Below are 21,450 nucleotides of genomic sequence, written 5' to 3' on the forward strand. Positions count from 1 at the left end.
GGGGATTTTCCCCCGAAACCCGCTGCTTGGGACCCCAATTAGGGACCCCCCCGAAAAAAAAACCAAAGTTTGGGAAATTTCCCCCAAAACTTGTGGTGTGCCTGTAGGATTCCCCCCCCAGACCCCAAATTTTGGGTGAAAATCCCCCAAATCCCTCCCCGTGATGTCACTTTTGGGACCCCCCCCCAAAAGACCCCCAAATTTGGGGGGGAATCCCCCAAAGCTGCTATTTGTGCCCCCCCCCCCCCATTTTGGGGTGAAATCCCCCCGAAGCTGCTGCTGGGACACCTCAAAACCCCAAATTTGGGGAAAACTCCCCAAACCCATTTGTGACCCCAGTTACCCCCCCCCAAAAAAAACCAACCCTTATTTTGGGGAGAAATCCCCCAAAACCCGCAGTTTTGCCCCCCCCCCTTAAAATTTAGAGGAAAATCCCCTAAAAAAAATACATTTCTTACCCCTGCGCCCCCCCCGACCCCAAATTTTGGGGCAAATCCCCTGAATCCCGCTGTTTGGGACCCCCCCCACACCCTAAACGATTTGGGGGGGGCATTTTGGGGCCCCCCCCTTACCTTAAACACCCTGGGGGGTGCATTTTGAGCCCCCCCCCGCACCCTAAATCATTGGGGGGGCATTTTGGGGTCCCCTAAAAAAAATCCCCTAAAAAAAAATACATTTCTTACCCCTGCGCCCCCCCCGACCCCAAATTTTGGGGGAAATCCCCTAAATCCCGCTGTTTGGGACCCCCCCCCCCAAACGATTTGGGGGGGGGGCATTTTGGGGCCCCCCCTTACCTTTAGGGCCTTGGGGGGGGGCATTGTAGGGCCCCTCCCACCCCAAATGATTTGGGGGGGGCATTTTTAGCCCCCCCGGCACCCGAAATCATTGGGAGGGGGCATTTTGGGGTTCCCCCTGACCCTAAATGACTTGGGGGGGGGCATTTGAGTCCTCAAATGAGCCCCCCCAAAAAAGAATTTAGGGAAATCCCCCCCTCCCCAAAAAAAAAGCCCCAAAATCCAGGGAAAATGCCCCAAAATCCGGGGAAACGGCCCCAAAAGCTGCTGCTTGTGACACAAAGGGGGGGGGCACGGGGACACCCCCTTAAAAAAAAACAAACTTTTTTGGGGGAAATCGCCCAAAACCTGCACTTTGTTACCCACGTTTGAGACCCCCCACCCCCACTGAAACCCCCCAAATTTGGGGAAATCCCCCCAAAAGTCCCAAAATCTGGGGAAATTCCCCCAAAACCGCTGCTTGCGACCCCGTTTTGGGGCCCCTCCTCAAAGAAAACACTAAGTTTGGGGAAATTTCCTCAAAAATCCTCAAATTTGGGGATTTTCCCCCGAAACCCGCTGCTTGTGACCCCAATTAGGGACCCCCCCGAAAAAAAAACCAAATTTGGGAAATTTCCCCCAAAACCGCTGCTTGTGGTGTGCCTGTAGGATTCCCCCCCCAGACCCCAAATTTTGGGTGAAAATCCCCCAAAATCCCTCCCCGTGAGGTCACTTTTAGGACCCCCCCCCCCCGAGACCCCAAAATTTGGGGGGGAATCCCCCAAAGCTGCTATTTGTGCCCCCCCCCCCCATTTTGGGGTGAAATCCCCCCGAAGCTGCTGCTGGGACCCCTCAAAACCCCAAATTTGGGGAAAACTCCCCCAAACCCATTTGTGACCCCAGTTACCCCCCCCCCCCAAAAAACCAACCCTTATTTTGGGGAGAAATCCCCCAAAACCCGCAGTTTTGCCCCCCCCCCTTAAAATTTGGGGGAAAATCCCCTAAAAAAATACATTTCTTACCCCTGCGCCCCCCCGACCCCAAATTTTGGGGGAAATCCCCTAAATCCCGCTGTTTGGGACCCCCCCACACCCTAAACGATTTGGGGGGGGGCATTTTGGGGCCCCCCCTCACCCTAAATCATTGGGGGGGGGCATTTTGGGGTCCCCCCCCCACCCAAATGCCTCGTTCTCCCGGGGGGGCCCCCCCCACTTCTGCCCCCCCCCCCGCCTGTACATAAACGCCGCTCCCTCCCTGACCCCAAAGCCCCAAAATCCGGGGAAACGGCCTCAAAATCCGGGGAAACGGCCCCAAAAGCTGCTGCTTGTGACCCGTTTTGGGACACCCCCCCCCCCCCGAAAAAAACCACTAAAATTTCAGGGAATTCCCCCCAAAAACCTCTTCCCCCCCCCCTCCAATCAGGGACCCCCCAAAAGCCCCGAATTTGGGGGAAATGCCCCCAAAAAGCTGCTGCTTGTGACGCAAAGGGGGGGGCGCACTGGGACACCCCCCAAAAAGAAAAAAACAAAAACTTTTGGGGGAAATCCCCCAAAACCTGCACTTTGTTACCCACGTTTGAGACCCCCCCACACCGAAACCCCCCCAATTTGGGGAAATCTCCCCAAAAGTCCCAAAATTGGGGGAAATTCCCCCAAAACCGCTGCTTGTGACCCCGTTTCGGGGACCCCCCCCTCAGCAAAACTCCCTTAACACCCGGGGGGGGTATTTTAGCCCCAAAATAGGGGGCCATATGTGAGCCCTCCCCCCCCCCAAAAAAGAACCAGAAGGGGGGCACCAAATGAGCGCCCCCCCCAATAAGGGGGGGAGAGTCCTCAAATGAGCCCCCCCAAAAAAGAATTTAGGTAAATCCCCCCCCCCCAAAAAAAAAAGCCCCAAAATCCAGGGAAACGGCCCCAAAATCCGGGGCACGGCCCCAAAATCCGGGGAAACGGCCCCAAAAGCTGCTGCTTGTGACCCGTTTTGGGACCCCACACCCCCCCCGAAAAAAACACTAAAATTTCAGGGAATTCCCCCCAAAAACCTCTTCCCCCCCCCCCCCCTCCAATCAGGGACCCACCAAAAGCCCCGAATTTGGGGGAAATGCCCCAAAAAGCTGCTGCTTGTGACGCTGGGGGGGGGGGGGGGGGCACGGGGACACCCCCTTAAAAAAAACCAAACTTTTTGGGGGGAAATCGCCCAAAACCTGCACTTTGTTACCCACGTTTGAGACCCCCCCCCCCCACTGAAACCCCTCCAATTTGGGGAAATCCCCCCAAAAGTCCCAAAATCGAGGGAAATTCCCCCAAAACCGCTGCTTGCGACCCCGTTTTGGGGCCCCCTCCTCAAAGAAAACACTAAGTTTGGGGAAATTTCCTCAAAAATCCTCAAATTTGGGGATTTTCCCGGAAAATCAGGTCCGGAACCCTGAAGTGTTGTTAGTTAATGGGCTGATATCTGACGTCAGCCAAAGGCAGAGAGGAATCCCTGAGGCACTGGAAAATGTAAAGGCTGAACATGCTTGTTCTTTTAGGCACTGAGCTGCACAGGAATACACAGGGTCACTTGCTGCTGACACATTCACTCTGGTCTTGGATGGTTTGTCAGGAATTCCTTGTACAGGAGGCTCGTAGTAGGCCAGGATATCCTGACCTTGCTCCACAGCAAGAGCTACAACGTCAGTCTCAGAAGTGCTGTAGAAAATCTGCAGCTGACCAAATCTTCCCTCACTAAAAGACATTATAATAAAATAAAGTTCTGTTAGTTGACAAAGGATGTCTAATATTCTACATGTTTCTGGGTTAATAATAGAAGTGAACAAAATCAACTGACCCTTTCTGAATTGCTGAAAAATTCCAAATAACACATCAAAATGCATTCCCTTTGAAACTAGTACCAGAATAACTGAGTTATCTTATTTTTTTGTGGATAGCAAGTTTGATTATTTATAGCTTAGGTAGTAGTCTGTTAAGAATGCATATTTGTAAACATTTGGTTCTAGGAGTTAACTTAGTCTTCTTCAGGACTTGGCAGCTCTCCTTACTTGCAAGGAAGAAAAAGCCGGTGACACCCAGACTTATCATCCTTCCTCTAGGATCACATGCATAAAACCTGTTTTCCTTCTCTTATTTTCATCCTGTAAGGGCTGGCCATTTTGTCCTCCTGTTCAAATCACAGGAACAGGCTACCATGCAGGTTTAAATGATTTGATGATTAAACGGACAAAATGAATAGTACACTGTGTACGCTGAGTTTACATTGTGCATTTCAATGTATACTACGTTTAAGTAATTTATGTAATACACAGACATCTACTTCAAAAACAATGTGTTTGAAATGAAAATACATTGAGATGGCAGATCAAAGAATTGATGCACATATTTTTATGAGAGGAGCATGAAATTTGACATTATAGTGGAAACAAAAGTGAAGAATAAATAGTAATTACAAATAAAGCAAACATTATACAAACCTTCGCCTGACTGTTATGTTTGCCAGCAAATTTCTTTCTAGTGGCTCCTGAACTCGATATAAGGATTGATGAAAGAAAACTGTGCCATAAGGATTATCATTGGCAGGTATTATAATACTTGCCACGCCATCTAACCCAATAGCACCACCATTGGAGGCCTGAGTTAATTCTACACGGACAATCTCAAAGAGAAGAAAAGAAAAAGAAGTAATGCAGCTAGACAATTTGTGGTTTTTCTAACAATAATTACAAGCAAAGTATAACATGAAATTATAGCACCTTCCTGCCGGAACATTTCTTGTTTTCCATCATACATATTTCTAGAACAAGTCAAAATTAATACCATCTTCAAGGAAGATGTAAGTGCTTGACTTACTTCTTCTATTTCTGGAACATCATCAGCCAGGATTTCCAATAGTAGCATCTGAAAGGCTTCCCCAGGGGCAAAAGTAATATTGCCTGAGGCAACCTGCAAGTCCTCATCAGCAGGGTGTCCACCAATGGTAGCAACCCACTCAACAGTAACGTTACCAAGTGTCCCAGCATTGCGGATTACTGGCAGATTTATGGGTACTGATCCAGATTCAGGCTCCTCCACAGTAAATTCGGTCATCTGGAACACTGAAGTGCAGCACAAAGAGGTGTATTTCATTAACAGTAATATTTAAAATAAAAACACCATCCTAGTTACTGAATTATATATTTTATTTCACTTGATTGCATTCATTTGCACAATTAAAAAAATGTTAATCAGGTTTAAACTTCAAATTGAACTTTCAGTATCATTTTATCTGCAAATAAAATTGGCATGAAAATTCAGCCCCCACCCAAGAGTTTATTCCAACGTATCCATTGTTCAAGGCTAGCCATGATCTAAGTTTTTAGAAGACGGTCAGAAGGTAATTTTTCCCAGTGAGGAAATTTTTTATCATTTTTTATGTCACGTATGGAAAAAATGTGTCAACATATTCCATCTAAATTGTTTCAAATATAAGTCTTTCTTGTATAAAATCTTTAGTTGTTAAGAATGAAGTTAATGAATTATCCATGTGGAATTATTTACTTTTGTCAATTTCCTTTACATTTTGCTGATAAAATGGAATAACTGAAATAAAGTAGGGTACTAAAGGGAGAAAGAGTAAGTCAAATAAAATGGCTGGAAAACATACACCAGAAATACTGAAATAGAAAAAATAAATAGAAAAGATAAATTTCTAAAATGTCATTAAATTTTTGAAATTACCATTTTTTTCTCAAAACCTGTGTAATGAAACTATTTTTGGAAAGTGTCCACAATCCATTTTGCTGATAATGATAGAAAGAAGAAAAACTACAATAACTAACAACCAGAACATACAAGAATGCAATTTAAGTCATATTTGTACTTTCCAATTTCCCCAGATATTTAAACCTGCTTTGCCTGATTATTTTGTAAAACAATGACACTGCACTATCTAAACAGGTTTTGGCATGTAAACTTAAGCTTCAAGCTATTGCAGAAATGCAACATTTAGAATAGATAAAAAAATACAAATTAAATTAAAATCCATCCCCATTAGGAGACTCCAAAATCCACCTTCGTCTCACAAAATCTTGATATATAAGTTGACTGAATGCTTCAATTTCGCTATATAAGGGCACCATTTGCCCTTACTTACACGTTTTAATTTAGTTTATCTTATTTTGTCCTTTACTGTGTTCATCCAGACTTCCCTTTTTGTATTCTGAAAATTTTTATTCCATTGCCCAGTAATAACTCACCCACAAATCAGCAGATTGCTACTGGACAAGAGAAAATATGCAAATAAGACTCATTTACCAAAGGATCCAAACGGGTCATCAGAAGCCTCAATGGTTATGACTGCCCTCATCAAAGATCCAAGCAAGGCTCCTCCTGTCGTTTGATTCAGCAGCTGAACATAAAAGGACTCCTCAACTTCAGGATTGATATCATTAATTATATAAATTGGCACAGCTTTACTTGTTTCTCCTTCTAGTAAGACAACATCTGATGAGGCTACACTGTAGTCCTCACCTAGATTTGTACATGAAAAAATAACAAAACAATCAAAACACAGAAGAATATTAAGGCATTCTGGTTCATTATGAAACATCACTAATGTTTATCAGCACTAATATTTATCTGTTCTTTTTGCATTCCCTTGTGTTCATATGTTGGTGTGTTTTTTTGTGTTTTTTTTTTCTTTATCTTCATACCCAGAAAATACAATTGTTTATTTCCTAGTGCCTTTTAGATATCTGGATGGATGAAAATAAATCTCATCTTGGCCAAAACAGAGTTTACACTGTCAGTCCAAGAAGCAATTACAAAAGGTCCATTATTATCTTCCATTGAGAAGATCACACAACTGTGACATTTCTATATTTGATTTCTGATAGTTGTCTGGCTTTCCAAGAGATAAAATGAAACAGAAGTACCTTTTTCAAAGGAGATTTTACTAAAGGACATAAGGTCACTCCTTCCCTCGTGGAGCTTTTCAGGGATCACCTGAGAGCTTTACCTTTCATTTGCAAAGTAAAAGTCTTCTTGAATTGTGCTTAACATTTGTCTGTTTCACAGAGGAGTCACCAGCTCTCAATTTCCCTCCAAGAAACTCAAATAAGCCATGTATGGTAGGTTGAAATATGTACAAAGGACTAAGTACTAGCTATATATACTACTACAGGATTTTTTATTTTATTTTATTTTTTTGAGAAAGTGAGTGGCCACCAGGGAAACAAACAGCCAATTCCTTTCCTTAGTTTTCTTGCTAGATTCTTCAGTGATGATATCTCTGAGTTTTTTTAAATTTGATGTAAGGTCTCTTCTATAGGACCTGAATTCCTGTCTCCTAAGTACACTCAGTAAGTATCTCACACTTTGGTATTTTTTCTACTTGTTTTACTAGACTGCATTCAATACACACTTGCTTGCTTTGGTTACTCGAAGCATACAGTATGCTCTTTCTGGTTTAACACAGAATGTGTGTTTCTGCTATTTTGATTTCTTACCAGCTGTTGCAGTTATTGGCATAGCTTTGAATTTCACAGAAACATCTGCAAAAATTCCCCCAGTTCTGGTCACGTTAATGATTGGTCCAACATAATTTTCAGCAACTCGCACAGCTGAAGCTGAAAGCTGAAGTGTTCCAAAAGCATCATCATTGGCATTGATAATTACATGAGCTATAGTCTCACCCACTGATCCAAGACGAGGAGAATTTACAACTGAAATATAAAAAAAACCTCTTAGAGCAAGCCTGAAATGCCTCCTATATATGGCTATACTGTTCATATACATACACCTGAGTTTAGTGGATGGCCACTACTAGCTTTCAATAAAATTTTCATTTTAGATTTGGACAAAATATAACTACAAACTGCACAAGCATATTTTTGATGTTTGAATTATATTATGTCAGAAAATCCACATTCTTACTAACTTATTATTCTACCCTGCTGTGGAGCATACAAAACACCAGTTCTTTGAAGAGGTGAGGTACTAGCAAAATTACTTATTTATTTGTCCATAGGACAATAGAATTTTACACTAGCAATGATGAACTATAAGTAACCTTTCAGTTTCCCAGTAGAATTTTTTGTAGTGTTTCCCTTAAAAATCAAGATTAATGTGGGAGAGTCATGGGGGAGAGGGAAGGGAAATTAGGCATGCCAAGAAGCTCTTAAGCATAAATAAGGCTGTAATGACCTGAATTTATCTGATCGGGCAAACATCCTCTACGCTAAAAAGCCAGCATGAAGCTGCAATTCTACACCACTTAATGTTTAAAAGGCTTTTTTCGCTTTCAGTAAGTGCAACTAGCTTATTTCCTATCATTGTGCTTTACAGAAACAACAGGTGAGCAGGTATTAGCACACAAAACCAATACAGTAATACAGTTGGCCTAAAACACCTGGGATAAAGCAGATGCAGAAGGGAGAAAGAAATGTCCACCCCTGACAAAATTTTGTGGTAAAGGAAATATATGCTGACACACAGAATCTTCATACTTAATGTGAGATACTCTGACATATAACTTACAGGATTCTTAACTATACAGAGTTAGGCAGAGGTAAAATTTTACTGTAATTTCAATTGCTGCATTTTATCCTATTAAATATAAATATTAGCCTACATATTTAAGCTTTGGGTTTACATATGAAAGACACTTACTTGGCCGATCCTGTACTTTGTCGATCAAAACAGTATTGTTTAGCTCCACAAAAACAGATTCTGACCTCTCAGGATCATAATCATCCAAAATAGGCAAAGATATTGTGGCTTCGCTTTCATTGGCTGCGAAGATCACATAACCAGTAATGGGTATATAATCTTCTCCTTGTATTGCTCTAACAACATCAGGTGGAAGAAAGGGTGACTTTTCATCATCACCTAAAGTTCTGTATGTAACCACTACTGTACCAAGAAGACCACCAAGCCTTACTATTGTCAGGGAGATATTTTTTGTTTCTTCCTCAACTTTTATTGGTCTGTTTCTCTCAGAAAAGATGAACAGTCCATATGGATCATCATTAGCTAAAACTGTTAATGTTGCATTAGTGTGATTTCCAAGACGACCACCGGACACATTGATGATCAAAACTGAAAACACCTGATCCAGTTCAGGCACGTTGTCAGGAGAAACTTGTATGGTAATATTTGCTCTCACTTGGCCAACATCAAATGTTACATTCCCATATGCAGAGACCAGGTCTTCTGTAAGATCACAGACTATGACCCAATACAGAGTCACCTCAGACAGGGCCCCATGAGTTCTCACAACCTAAGTGGAAAACACAAAGATTTATGTATTTCTTTGTACTATAAGAAAGAAGAACATAAAAGTGTAAAATGGCATACAGCAAAGTCACAGAATCACAGAATATCCTGAGTTACAAAAGATCCACAGGGATTATCAGGTCCAACACCTGACTCCACACAGGACCACCCAAAATCAAATCGCATGTCTGACAGAGTAGTCCAAATGCTTCTTGAACTCTGGCAGCTCAGTGCTGTGACCATGTCCCTGGGGAGCCTGTCCCAGTGCCCGACCACCTCTGGGTGCAGAACCTTTCCCTAACCCCCAGCCTGACCCTCCCCTGTCCCAGCCCCATGCCGTTCCCTCGGGTCCTGTCGCTGTCCCCAGAGAGCAGAGCTCAGCGCCTGCCCCTCCGCTCCCCTCGTGAGGGAGCTGCAGGCCGCCATGAGACCTGCCCTCGGCCTGCTCTGCTCTGGGCTGAACAAACCCAGGGACCTCAGCCGCTCCTCATACTTCTTGCCCTCTAGACCCTTCACCACCATAGTAGCCCTCCTTTGGATGCTCTCTAATAGTTTATGTCCTTCATATATTGTAGCACACACAGTGCTAGAGGTGAGGCTTCACCAGCACAGAGCAGAGCAGGACAATCCCTTCCCTTGACCATCCAGCATTGCTGTGCCTTATGCTCCAGAACACAGTTGACCATTTTGGCTGCTAAGGCACACTGCTGGTTCATATTTCTCTTGCTGTCAAGCAAAACCCCCAGATCCCTTTCCATGGGGCTGCTCTTCAGCCTCTTGTCCCCAGGCCTGTCCGTACAGCCAGCATTGCCCCTTGCCAGGTGCAGAATCCAGCACTTCCTCGTTTAACTTAATTCCAGTCAACTGTGACCTCTCCAGACTCCAAGACTATTGAAAAATTATTGAGAGAGGTCTTGCAATGACATCAGCCAGCTCTTTCTGTACTTTGGGATTAATCCCACTGGACCCCATAGACTTATATGCATCCAGCTGGAGCAGCAAATCCTGCACAAGTTCAAAGTTGGCTGGGAGTTTATCATCATCACAGTCCTGAAATTCAGAGCTTTGGGTGTCCCCGAGCCCATCATTGGTGTTAAAGACAGAGGCAAAGAAGGCATTAACCTCTGCTTTATTGGCGTACTTATTTGTGAGGTTACCAACCTCAACAAGTAATGGATCAATGTTTTCTCTGCTCCTCCTTTTGCTGTTAGCATACTTTAAAAAAAGCACTTTTTGTTGTCCCCACAGTACTGGCCAGCTTCAACTCTGAGTGAACATCACCTCTGTAGTCCTTGTTCAACTGACCTTGCTTCCAATGCCCACAGATTTTCCTTTTTCGCCTAAATTCTAGAATAAGATCCCTGCTCAGCCAAGCTGGCCTTCTGCCCAGCTTGCTCAACTTCTGACTCTTTGGAATTGCCTGTTCCTGTGCTCTTAAGAGGTGTTACTTAACTAACCAGCACTGATGGACTCCAATACCTTCAAAAGCAGGTTCCAAGGGGACCTCACAAACTAGTTCACTGAGTAGTCTGAAGTCTGCTGTCTCCATAGCTAGGGCTGAACTTTTGCTGGCAGTTTTCCTCCTATTACCAAAGATTTTAAACTCAGCCATCTCATGGTCACTATGGCCAGGACAGCCTCCAATCACCACTTCACCCACAAGACCCTCACTGTTTACAAGCAACAAATCTGGAGGGCACCTTTCTTAGTCAGCTTCCAGAGTAACTGTACCAACAAGTTATTGTTAACGTGCCTCAGGAATTTCCAGTACCTGTTTGTATTGGCTGTATGGTATTCCCAGCTAACATCTGGGAAGTTGAAGTCACCCACAGGGACAAGGGCAGATGACCTAGAGATATCCCTTAGTTCATTATAGAATAATTTGGCAATGTTGTCCTCCTGGCTGGGTGGTCTATAGCAGACTCCCACAACAACTTCATCTTATTGTTATAACTTATTTCCATGTCCCTTAATCCTTACCCGGAGGATCTTAAGCATGTCATTGCCAACTGCAAGCTGCACACAATCCAGCCCCTCCATTATATACAGTGCAAAGTCATTGACATGATGAGTTAAAAATAAACTAATTTTAAAAACAGTGTAATCTTTATCATCTTAGCTTTGCTGTATTTGTTGTGTCATCAGCACTTACTTTAAAATATTCATACCTCAAATGTAAACAAGTAGAAGTAAATTTAAACTTATATAAAACATTTTAGTTTTAAGCTGAAAGATACACTTTAGAAAGTGAAGTATAAAATGTCAAGACAAATGTACATGATAAAGTTAAGTTAAAATGCTGTAGACCTATTATAAAAATATTGCAGAATGCTCTGTAAAATAGACATAAAAGAGGATTGCATAGCAATATGAGACCCAAAACTTTCTAACCTGCAACATAATATTGCTATCTCCATCTTCAGGCTCAGTTCCATTTACCGAGAGTGACTCAGTACTGAACTCAAAGACGCCATGAGCATCATCAGAAGCCTCAATAGTCACAACGATGTGGGATGCAATTCCCAAGCTGGCTGTAAGTGCAAGTGCCAAAATGAGTTATTTTTTTATACCATCTTTTCTTAAAAGCTAAGGAAGTTTGTTACAAAAAGCACACAGAAAAGCATAACTGGAATATTTCTGCTGTTTTGCATTTTGTGGTGTGTTTTTTTTTTTTGTTTTAAATGTGGAATAATTATCCACATGGATAAGGAACTCACTTTCAATAATGCAGTCCTGGCAGCCCTTCTATGGAACAACACTCCAAAGCAACATATAAAATGCAAATATTTTAAGAGAGGATCAAAAATAAAATTACTTGTCTAATTAAGGAAAATGAACTAGAATTTAGGGTAGGGGAGAGTTACGTGGTAAAACACAGTGTAAGCAGTGCAGACAGGACAAAAGCAGGTACTATTTTAACTGAAGCTGGAACAAAGAAAAAGCTAGTCCAGGAAATTCTACTACTGTAATGATCATCTTGTGTGAGATAACTTGCTGCTTAGAAAGAGAAAGAGCCTGGCATTTTAAAAAAAATCTGGAAACACAGAAGAGGAAACAACACTTCCCAGGAAGTTCCAAAAAGTGGTTAAACCACAGACTTACTCTCAGGTTCAAACTGAACTCCTTTGTATTTTCAAATAAAACAGAAAATCAGGCTGTCACTGTGGAATAAATTATTTGATTTCGATAATGGGTGCTAACACAATATTTTCAGGTCTCTAGGGTTTAATTCAAAATCCGCCATCATTAGCGTTTCCCTCATAGTAGGTGCTTTTGTTTTCATCTTATTTCTGCATATTGTATGTTTTTAATTTTCTCAAGATTAAATTATCTTTGTTTTCTGTATGTTGTGACAAAAATAGACTTCAAAAATGAAAAATAATCAAAGCATTCTTTTAGAAAAAAAAGAGCTAACACCACTTTTTATTAAGAGTATTTTTGAGATGCAGAGATCAAAGCATAAAGCAAGTGGCAAAAGAAAGTATCAAAACACACAGTCAGGTAATTTTTAAATTACCTTAAATTTAAAAAGTTTCTCTCCTCTTTGCTCTCCAGAAAATTTTACAAAATTTACAAACAAAGCTAATTTTTCTAACTACTTCTGGAATAACTACATTGTGTTCTATAAAAATACAGCTTTGAAGATAGAGAAGCTGTTATTTTCTGTATTACGGTTAGTATTGACTGTTGTTGAAATTAAGCCTTTTTTAAAATGGGAAAGAATGTTTTGACAGGACTCTATGATATATCTCAAACCACAAGCAAAATAACACTATGATAAACTGTGTCAGTAGTGTAGTTCATGAGGGATATTACAGTTAGCATAAAGAAATAAAGATTAATCCAAAATGCTTACCATGCTGATGGACAGTTGGAAGGAAGAAATCCATGTTCCCATCACCACTACCACTGCCATCATTTCTAAAGAGCTCAGCAACTTTAAGATGACAGACATACAGATATATACACATATATACATTTATAAATCAGAGCGCAAGCAAAGAGAAATTTAAACTATTCTGGACAACAGGAAAAAAAGAGGGAAGCACTCTAGGAAGGTATCAACTTTGCTTCTGAAAGTGTACAGGAGTTCTAATAAAGACTGAAATATTTACATATGCCACCTCTTACTTAATTTATGACATTGGAAATAGCAATGGGAAGTCAGAATGAAAGAAAACACATACACATAGTTTATCTTTCCTCTCTTTCCCTCTTTGTGTCCCCATTTTGTATTTCCCCTTTCTCACTCCTAACTGAGGCTTGTCATGGAGGAATCTAAATTGAAAAAAAAAAAAAAAAAAAGGTAGGGGAGACGATAAAGTCCCTCAAGCTCCTTATTCTAATATTTTCTCACAAAGTGAAAATGTTGGGAAAATCTGCAGAAAACTTAACTAATGGGGACTTCATAAGCTTTGTGTTTGTGTTGGAAAGGCCAAAAAGAAGGCTCATTTTAAAAAGGCTATATAGTTACTGGATTACTAAAGTTAGTTGTAAATTTTCTGTCACAACAATTTGAAAGAGAAAAGTTTGACTCCTTTTAACAAAACAACTATTCAACCAAAAAGACAAAATACGTGAAAAGTCTCAAGACTTTACCAAAAGAATCACTGAGACCATGTTGCACCATAGACACATACAATCATAGCAGAGAGCTGGATTAATTCAAGGAAATCTGATACATCCTCCCAGAAGGGACCACACTTGCAATTTCCGAATTGTTTAAAAAAATAACATCAGTTTAAAAAAAAAAATCAATTTATGGCTGTCAGTGTTTCTAATTACTTTTCCCTCCAACAAGCTTTACAATCTCCGTTAAAATTTTTCTCAAATGGAAAAAAAAATCTGTAAGGTATTCAGGGGTTTATGTGGCAGCACCACTATGCTTTGCCGTCCCTTCAGACTAGCCCTTCAAACCAATAATTCTTTCAAGTGTTTGTCTTGTTCTTACAGACAGTTATCTACGAGCTACCTCTGCAGCTACAGCTCAGCAAACTCCCTATGGCCCTCAACATCCACAGCCTATTACTGCTATAATCCATTTGACCTATGTATTGCAGTTCTTCTGATTTCACTCATGTGGAAGAAAAAACAAAACAAAACAAAACAAAACCAAAACAAACAAACAAAAACACAACACTTTGACTGTTTAGCCTTAAATATTTTATAAATATTCCATATTTTTGAAATGCAACATATTGCTAATATATTTTTGCATTATTTTAGTTCTCATTACCAACCATGAAGTTATACAAAGTGAAAAGCAGCAATTGCCTTTAGATGACCTAACAGATGGCAGTGATACACTTTCCCTAATACATGGTAATAATATACTTGCTATGGGATCTGGTTGTTTCCACCAAGGATTAAGAAAAGAACTGAGGAACAGTTCTTCCCTACGAAAAAAGACAGCTGTATGGGGGTGGGGATGTAGAGGTGCTTTTTGTTTGTTTTCAGAAATAACATAGAAAATAATGCCAAGAAAGACAAGATTTTTATGAACGAGTAGAGGTCATGAAAATACAACTAAGGGACTGATATATGTGCCTTACCTCCTCCCTCTGGGTTCAACAGCTCCACTTTAAACGTTTTTTCTAATTCAGGAATAGTATTATCAGTGATGTTAACAGTAATGTACTTGTATCTTTCTCCTGGCTGAAATTCCAGTGTACCCACAACAGCCTGCAATATAAGAGCTCTTCATATTTTTGTTCAAGTCTAATGTTTTCATCCATGTAAAAAAAAGAAACAGAACCTTCATTTTGTCTTTTTCAAAACATCTACTTTTCCTCACTTAAGCTTTAAAAAAAAATCTGAAAAATCTGTTTTACAAAAGAAAAAAAAAAAGAAGAAGACATCTAAGTTGACATACTGGTGAGCATCTGCATTCATGTACATTTTTCTTATTTTTCTGCACAAATGATCAGTTGGACAAGCAAGTGCAGATACATGCAGGTTATTTTGCTAGGCATATACAAATCCCAGTATGTACAAGCATAATGTTAACCTGTACATGCACTTGAATAATATGGTCTGTAACAACAGCAAAACTCACAAATTGCTACACTGAAAACTCTGTTAAGAAAAAAAAAAAAAGTTCAAAACCAGAGGCTTTTCCTAGACAATGCAACTTACTGCAGAGAAAAGAATGGAGAAGTCACATGATGTATATTTTTAAGTGAATATTACATATCCATTTGCCACATCACCTTGTAAAGTAGTCTTTCTGTGAAAGAATCATAGCTGGGCTAGAGCAGTCAAACCGAAAGCTATCTCCACGATAAATAACTCTAATTAATTCCAAAACAATTATACCACCTTGGCAGTTGCCATACCTGATAATCTTTGGGACTGAAAGCTGTGACTGGCACTGTTCTGTATTCCACCAGAACTGTTCCAAGAAGGCCTTGTGCACGAACTACCAGTAATCTGACGTGTCCAGCTTCTTCTTTAATAGTAATATGGGGCACAGAAGAGGCTGGAAGAATCATTTTATCACCTGGCTGAGGAGGTGGCCCCACAGAGAACTGGAGCAGACCTGGAAGACAAGAATTACTACTTACATGGCTTTTCATAACAAATTTTAAAGATGATAAACAATTTAAATAAAGTGATTGATAACATATCTTGTGATGGTTCTGAAATTAAAAACCACATATACCAGTATACCCTTAAGCCTCAATCACACTATTTCCAGAGATGTGCTGTGTGCCTTACCCTCTCTCACTGATATTCTTGTCAGTCTTGATAAAAGGCACAGCACAATAATAAAACCTTCTCTTCCCAAAAGAGCCTCACAGGCCACGGTTTTGCGTATTTACTGGTACAAGACATATGGAGAAATGACTCTCATTGTCAGGAATTCTCATTTGATGAAAAACCTGGACAGGATCAACTACATGCAGAGCCTTTATTTGCCCTCACAAGAGAATCATTGCTTGTTTGGGCAGGGAAGATTTGAGGCCTTTTTGTAAAATTATAAAAGAAAACTAATTCAGTATTCATTCATGTATATAAACAATGAATTAATTCAAGTTAGATAAAGTGGAATATATGAGATTGCTTCCTCAACTATTACAACCAAGCAAAGTTTTCATCTGACTGGAAAGAACTACACAATAATCTGAAACAAAGCTGTATAATTCCCATCATTGTTACCGTATGGGTGGTCACTGGCTTTGATGCTGATATCAGTAGTTTCCTTTTCTGGATCTATACTTGCTCCACTGGTAGGAGTTGAACCTAGTTTCCCATCTCCAGACACTGCAGAGACTAATGTCACACGGAAATATTCATTTAACTCCGGAATGTCATCATCAATAACATGCAAATTTAACACCTAGAGAAGGACCAAATCATGGAGAAATCAAACCATGCAACATTCTTTGATTAGTCAGTCAGCTGTATCTGCTGTATAGTTCTGAAAGCAAAGGACACTATTTTTGCTCTCCACATAAATTCAACTAATTTCTAAGATAACATTTTATGTCTAGAATATGCTTTCCAAAAACAATGCTTCCAAGCTACTGGAAATGGAAGGCATATTTTCTGAATTGTTTCAAACTACATAAATAAGTGATAATAAATACTTGTTTGGTTGGTTTTGTATATCTTCACAAAAGCAGAGTTTAATTTCCATGTACTGAACATGAAATATCTGATAAATTTTAAAATCTTTTTGAAATCATGCTTATGAAGAGACATTACAGTGATTAATCCAATTTAGAGAGCAAATAAATTGAGCTTATTATACCACCTGACACTTTGACCTGCAGATCATACGATTTACTAACATAACCTTGCTCTAAACACGCTAACACATTCACTTCAGAAAATTCCATCTTTCTTTATGTTTCGATATGGTCGGACAAACATATAGAAAACATTTAAGTAGCTGATCATATTTAGAGGCATGGTAATGAGTAGATTACAAATGTCAGTTGAAAGTCCCTTAGGATATCCCACCTGAAGAGCAGCTTGCTACCAGCCCGTTTCTTAGAGCCATGCACATTAGCTCCTCTGTATGTATGCAGTAAATTGGACCAGTAAGCTGTGTAGCAAGAGCCTACATCAGCCATTTTCTGCCACTAGATAGAGTAATGTGGGCCTCGTCTATGTTGCCATGCTAGAAAAGCTTTGGAAATTTCTGCTATATATGATTGTATGAAATGCAGTGATATCATTTCACAGAGAAATAAAGCTGAATGAACAAACTATTATAACATGAATGAACTATTTTCAGATACCACACGCTTTTGCCAGTCATCACATTATCCAGATTCACAGTTCTAGTGAAGTCACTGGGATCCCTGCAAATGACTTCAGCGAATTTGAGTCCACATTGACTTCTGCAGCCTGATATAAGTGAAACTGAGGATGGTATTTTCTACTCACAATTCATCCTTATTATACAAACAATAATAGAAAGTGTATGTTGTTTCTACAGTACTGTGGTCCCGCACCACTTCTTCAAATAAATTTAACAATTCTGTGCTGTACATCAGGATTGAATTCATTGAAACAGATTATTTTTATTTCTATTTCTAGCACACGCTGTTTATTACCCCAGAATTTTAATCATAGGACAGCCCACGTTGGATGGGACATCAAAAGATGAAGTTCAATGTTTCATGGAAAAAAAAAAAATAGATGAAATAATCCAGCACCATGTTCAACTGCATCTTAAGCACCCCTGGTGATGGGAATTCTACCATAGAACCATACATTGGTTTGGGCTGGAAGGGACCTTAAAGCCCACCCAGCGCCACCCCCTGCCATGGGCAGGGACACCTCCCCCCAGCCCAGGCTGCCCTCAGCCCCATCCAGCCTGGCCTTGGGCTCTGCCAGGGATGGGGCAGCCGCAGCTCCTCTGGGCAGCCTGGGCCTGGGCCTCACCGCCCTCTGAGGGAAGAATTTCCTCCTTCGCCCCCTCCCTCGCCCTGCTGCCCACGCTGCTGTTGGTGCAGCCCAGGGTACGGGTGGCTTTCTGGGCTGCAAGCACACATTGCCGGCTCATGTCGAGCTTCTCATCAACCACCACGCCCAGGTCCTTCCCCCCCCAAGGGGTGCTCTCAGTGCTTTCTCTGCCCAGCCTGTGTTTGTGCTTGGGATTGCCCTGGCCCAGATGCTGAGGTCGGGACAACCCGACCCTGTCCCTAAGGAAGTCGTTCCAGTAGTTGTAAAAAATTTCAAGACAAAACCTCTCCCACTCTATCTTTGTACTCTTTGCCCTCTGTCTTCTCCTGTGGTTTCTTGAGAAGAGAGAGCCTCTGTCAACTCTGGAGCTGCCCTTTAGGTACTGTAATAATGGGATCAAAGTCCCCTTCTAAAGGGTGAAAAGATCTAACCCCTTGAGTCTTTCCTTAGAGGACAGGTTCTCCAGCTCTTTGATCATCTTTCTGGCCCTCTTTTGGACCTCCAGTCTGCCCACATAATTTTTTAATTGTGGGCCTCTGTAGCTTTGAATTCCTACTCTTCAGTGTATCCTGGTATCCTGGTATTTCTTTTTTCTTTTTCTTTTTTTTTTAAACTAATTCAGATAAGGAATTTCGTAAGACTTTTAGAAAGCTTTCTCAGAAGCAGCTAAAGCTTCCCTTATGTATCATTTCTCTTTCTCTCCCCCAACTCAGAGATGCAATTCTGATTACCAATTTCAGGTGTCTCTAAGGCCAGAATATTGAATAATTTCCTTATGTTCCAGTTGCTCGCACACTTTATGCAGAGGAATAGATTAAAGCAGACAGTAATCATTTCAGGGAGACTCAAAAACAGCTATTGTTACAAGAACACCTTTAATCTCCTGTTTCTGATTTTGAATTTAAAAGGAGACAGAACCTGGATAGCCTTGAGTGCAAGAACAGCAATGAATCTTACTATTGCCTATTTAATTGTTGTGGACATAAATTTGAGTTACAACACTCAGATCAAACCTGATCATTTTCCAATTTCGAAAGTACATGGACTATCTACACTTTTTAAAGTATATGTACACATACACATAAATACAGTTAATATTTTTTATGTATATGTACATATATCTAATATGTACATGCACACATGGTGACTTTTGAACTGACATATACACAGAGCTACAAATAACACTTTCTTGTTGTCAGGGATGGAAAAAAAGAAAGAAAGAAAATATATATATAACAAAAAAATAACAACATAAAATAACAAAATAAAAAATAATAATAAGAAAAGCCATGTGAAGTAAACACTCTCTAGTATGCAAACCAGCCAAGCACCCTCAGAAGGTATTTTCCAGGAGGTTTGTAAAGGACAGGATGAATTGTTAATAGGAAGGTAGGGTTTACCTCTGATCTCTGCCAAGGAACGAATGTGATAGTGCCACTGCTATTAGAAAAATCGGTAACAGAGTAATTAATGCCAGTGGAATCAACCTGTGAGATAATGTACTTTATATACACATAGTCTAGGGCTCCCCTTGTACGCTCCACAACACAGGATATAGTGGAACCTTCATCAGCAGTCTGGAAGAAAGCAAAAATTTGGAACGTTTATTACTGTCAAAGTAAATCAAGGCAATTTCATTAAATAACACGAAAATATTTAATGCCAGACAAATGTTCAAGTAAAAAATTGCTGTCATGTTACTTTCAGCTCTTTTGGAGTGTTAGGAAGCTGAAACTGACCTTGATGCCAATCAGAACAATCCTAGTGGAATCTGCAAAAGTCTGATGCCTCCCTGAGGACTATTAAGGTAACAAATAACAATACACTGCAGTTCGTCCTGGACACAACCCCTTTCCTAAAACTATGCGTCAGAGACAGAATCAATATGCTTGAAATGTACCTGTCGAAAGCAAATGAAACTATTGCTTTATAATAACGTCAATATTGTAATTTTCCTTAGCAATAATTTAAAGAAAGATTTGGATCAGCACTTTCTCTAACCAGACACACTATGGATAGAAATAAACTATACCATCATCATTCAGAAAAACAGATTTTTCTCTTCTACTGTCCTCCTTACAATTCTGTATCTTCACAGATAACATGACTTCTGCAGCGACAACGTCACGTCTCTGGAATGAAGCTTTAATTGGTACTGACCTTCTATTTTAGAAAATAACGTTCATAAAATTAACATAGAAAATAATTTTATCTGAAAGTTATTGGAAAGGTTAAAGCTATCTTATGCATTAGATAAATTTCAGGGCTGCTTTGTAAGAAAGCATAGATACTGTGTGTGACTTCAGCTGCCTAGTAGACAGATATGCACAGTTAAACTACTGGTAAAAAAATGCTGTGTTCCTGCATCACCACTAAGAGCTCTAATACTTCCCTGGTGAAATGGACATATGATAGGTGCAAAACAATTACCGTGCCATATAATTATTTTTTTTCTTCATGGTTGGCTGATGATCTGTGGCATCACAGCGTATCAGAGGTACTTGAACCTGAAGGAATCTATTATCATAGCATATGGTAGGCACACAATAAGCAAACTGAACCAAACTGAAAACTAGTATCACTCAGGCAAGACAGTTATTTTAAAAACATCATAAGCACTTTGATTAAAAAAGAATGTAATTAAAGCTCATAAGAGTTCCCAAATGAAAACTATATTAAATTTTTTTTTCCACAAAATAATCCAATACCAGTAGAGATAGCTATCATGTTATTCCCCCTTATAATTGATTAAAGAAGTAAAGAATGATTTATGTTTATTTCAAGCCTCCTCAAAAAGTAGCAAGTTTACACTCTGCATATAGAATGGATACCACTGAAAAAAGATTTCATCTGTTAAAACTAAAACAACAAAAAAAACCACTACTAAATCAACCAACTGACATCAAACATATGCAAATTATAACTTAGTTTATGACAGCAAATGAAGGTGGAAAAATCCATAACACTTTGTCATTGCATGATCTCTAGTAAAATTATCTCAAACACATCATGTGACACAGAAAACTAAAATAAAAATCTTTGCAATAATCCATTCTCAAAAAAAAACCAGAGAATTAAATCTTACATTTTAACTGGTAACTCAAATGTAACAGAAGTGAAGGTAAAATATTTTTCTAGAAAAAAAAAATTAAGCCTTAGTCTTCAGTTTATATAGTAAACTAAATTTTCTTAACCATTTTTTTGTTTAGTTTTTTAAAATTATATAGTAAATCCCAGTGGAACTGAGGTTGTATTAACAGAACATATGCATCTCCAAATCCTAGGAAAACTTTGCTTAACCACAAAAGCAAACACTGCAAAATCTAGGGTTTGTTCAGGTCACTTGGTCCTGCCATTTAGCTTTCTGTGCCTGAAATATCACCTACAATTTCCATTATGACCACCTTACCTCAGGGATACATGCTCCAGTGAAGCCAAATAAACCATTAGCATTATCACTTTTCTGTATTCTTAATCTTGCTGTGGTGTTTTCTTGTGAAATTCGAGCTCCA

At 40.0% G+C, this 21,450-nt stretch overlaps 1 protein-coding gene across 2 annotated transcripts; it reads right to left on the reverse strand.

Moving 5' to 3' along the window:
- Positions 1–3,820: 3,820 nt before the first annotated feature.
- On the reverse strand, positions 3,821–15,201 carry LOC310891380 (adhesion G-protein coupled receptor V1-like). Of its 2 annotated transcripts, XM_083853652.1 has the most exons (7): positions 14,575–15,201; positions 12,879–12,959; positions 11,414–11,553; positions 8,417–9,026; positions 7,255–7,470; positions 6,062–6,277; positions 3,821–4,863 (listed from the first exon to the last, which is right to left on the reverse strand). In XM_083853652.1, the coding sequence occupies exons 2-7, from the start codon at positions 12,910–12,912 to the stop codon at positions 4,412–4,414; spliced, it is 1,668 nt and encodes a 555-aa protein (XP_083709778.1). In that variant the 5' UTR covers positions 12,913–12,959; positions 14,575–15,201; the 3' UTR covers positions 3,821–4,411. The 2 variants fall into 2 exon arrangements, with proteins under 2 accessions (XP_083709778.1, XP_083709779.1); XM_083853653.1 differs by lacking the exon at positions 12,879–12,959 and having other exon boundaries at positions 14,575–15,199.
- Between the last annotated feature and the right edge of the window lie 6,249 nt (positions 15,202–21,450).

The sequence above is a fragment of the Anser anser genome (assembly GCF_964211835.1).
Source record: "Anser anser genome assembly, contig: HAP1_SCAFFOLD_270, whole genome shotgun sequence".
NCBI classification, from domain to species: domain Eukaryota; kingdom Metazoa; phylum Chordata; class Aves; order Anseriformes; family Anatidae; genus Anser; species Anser anser.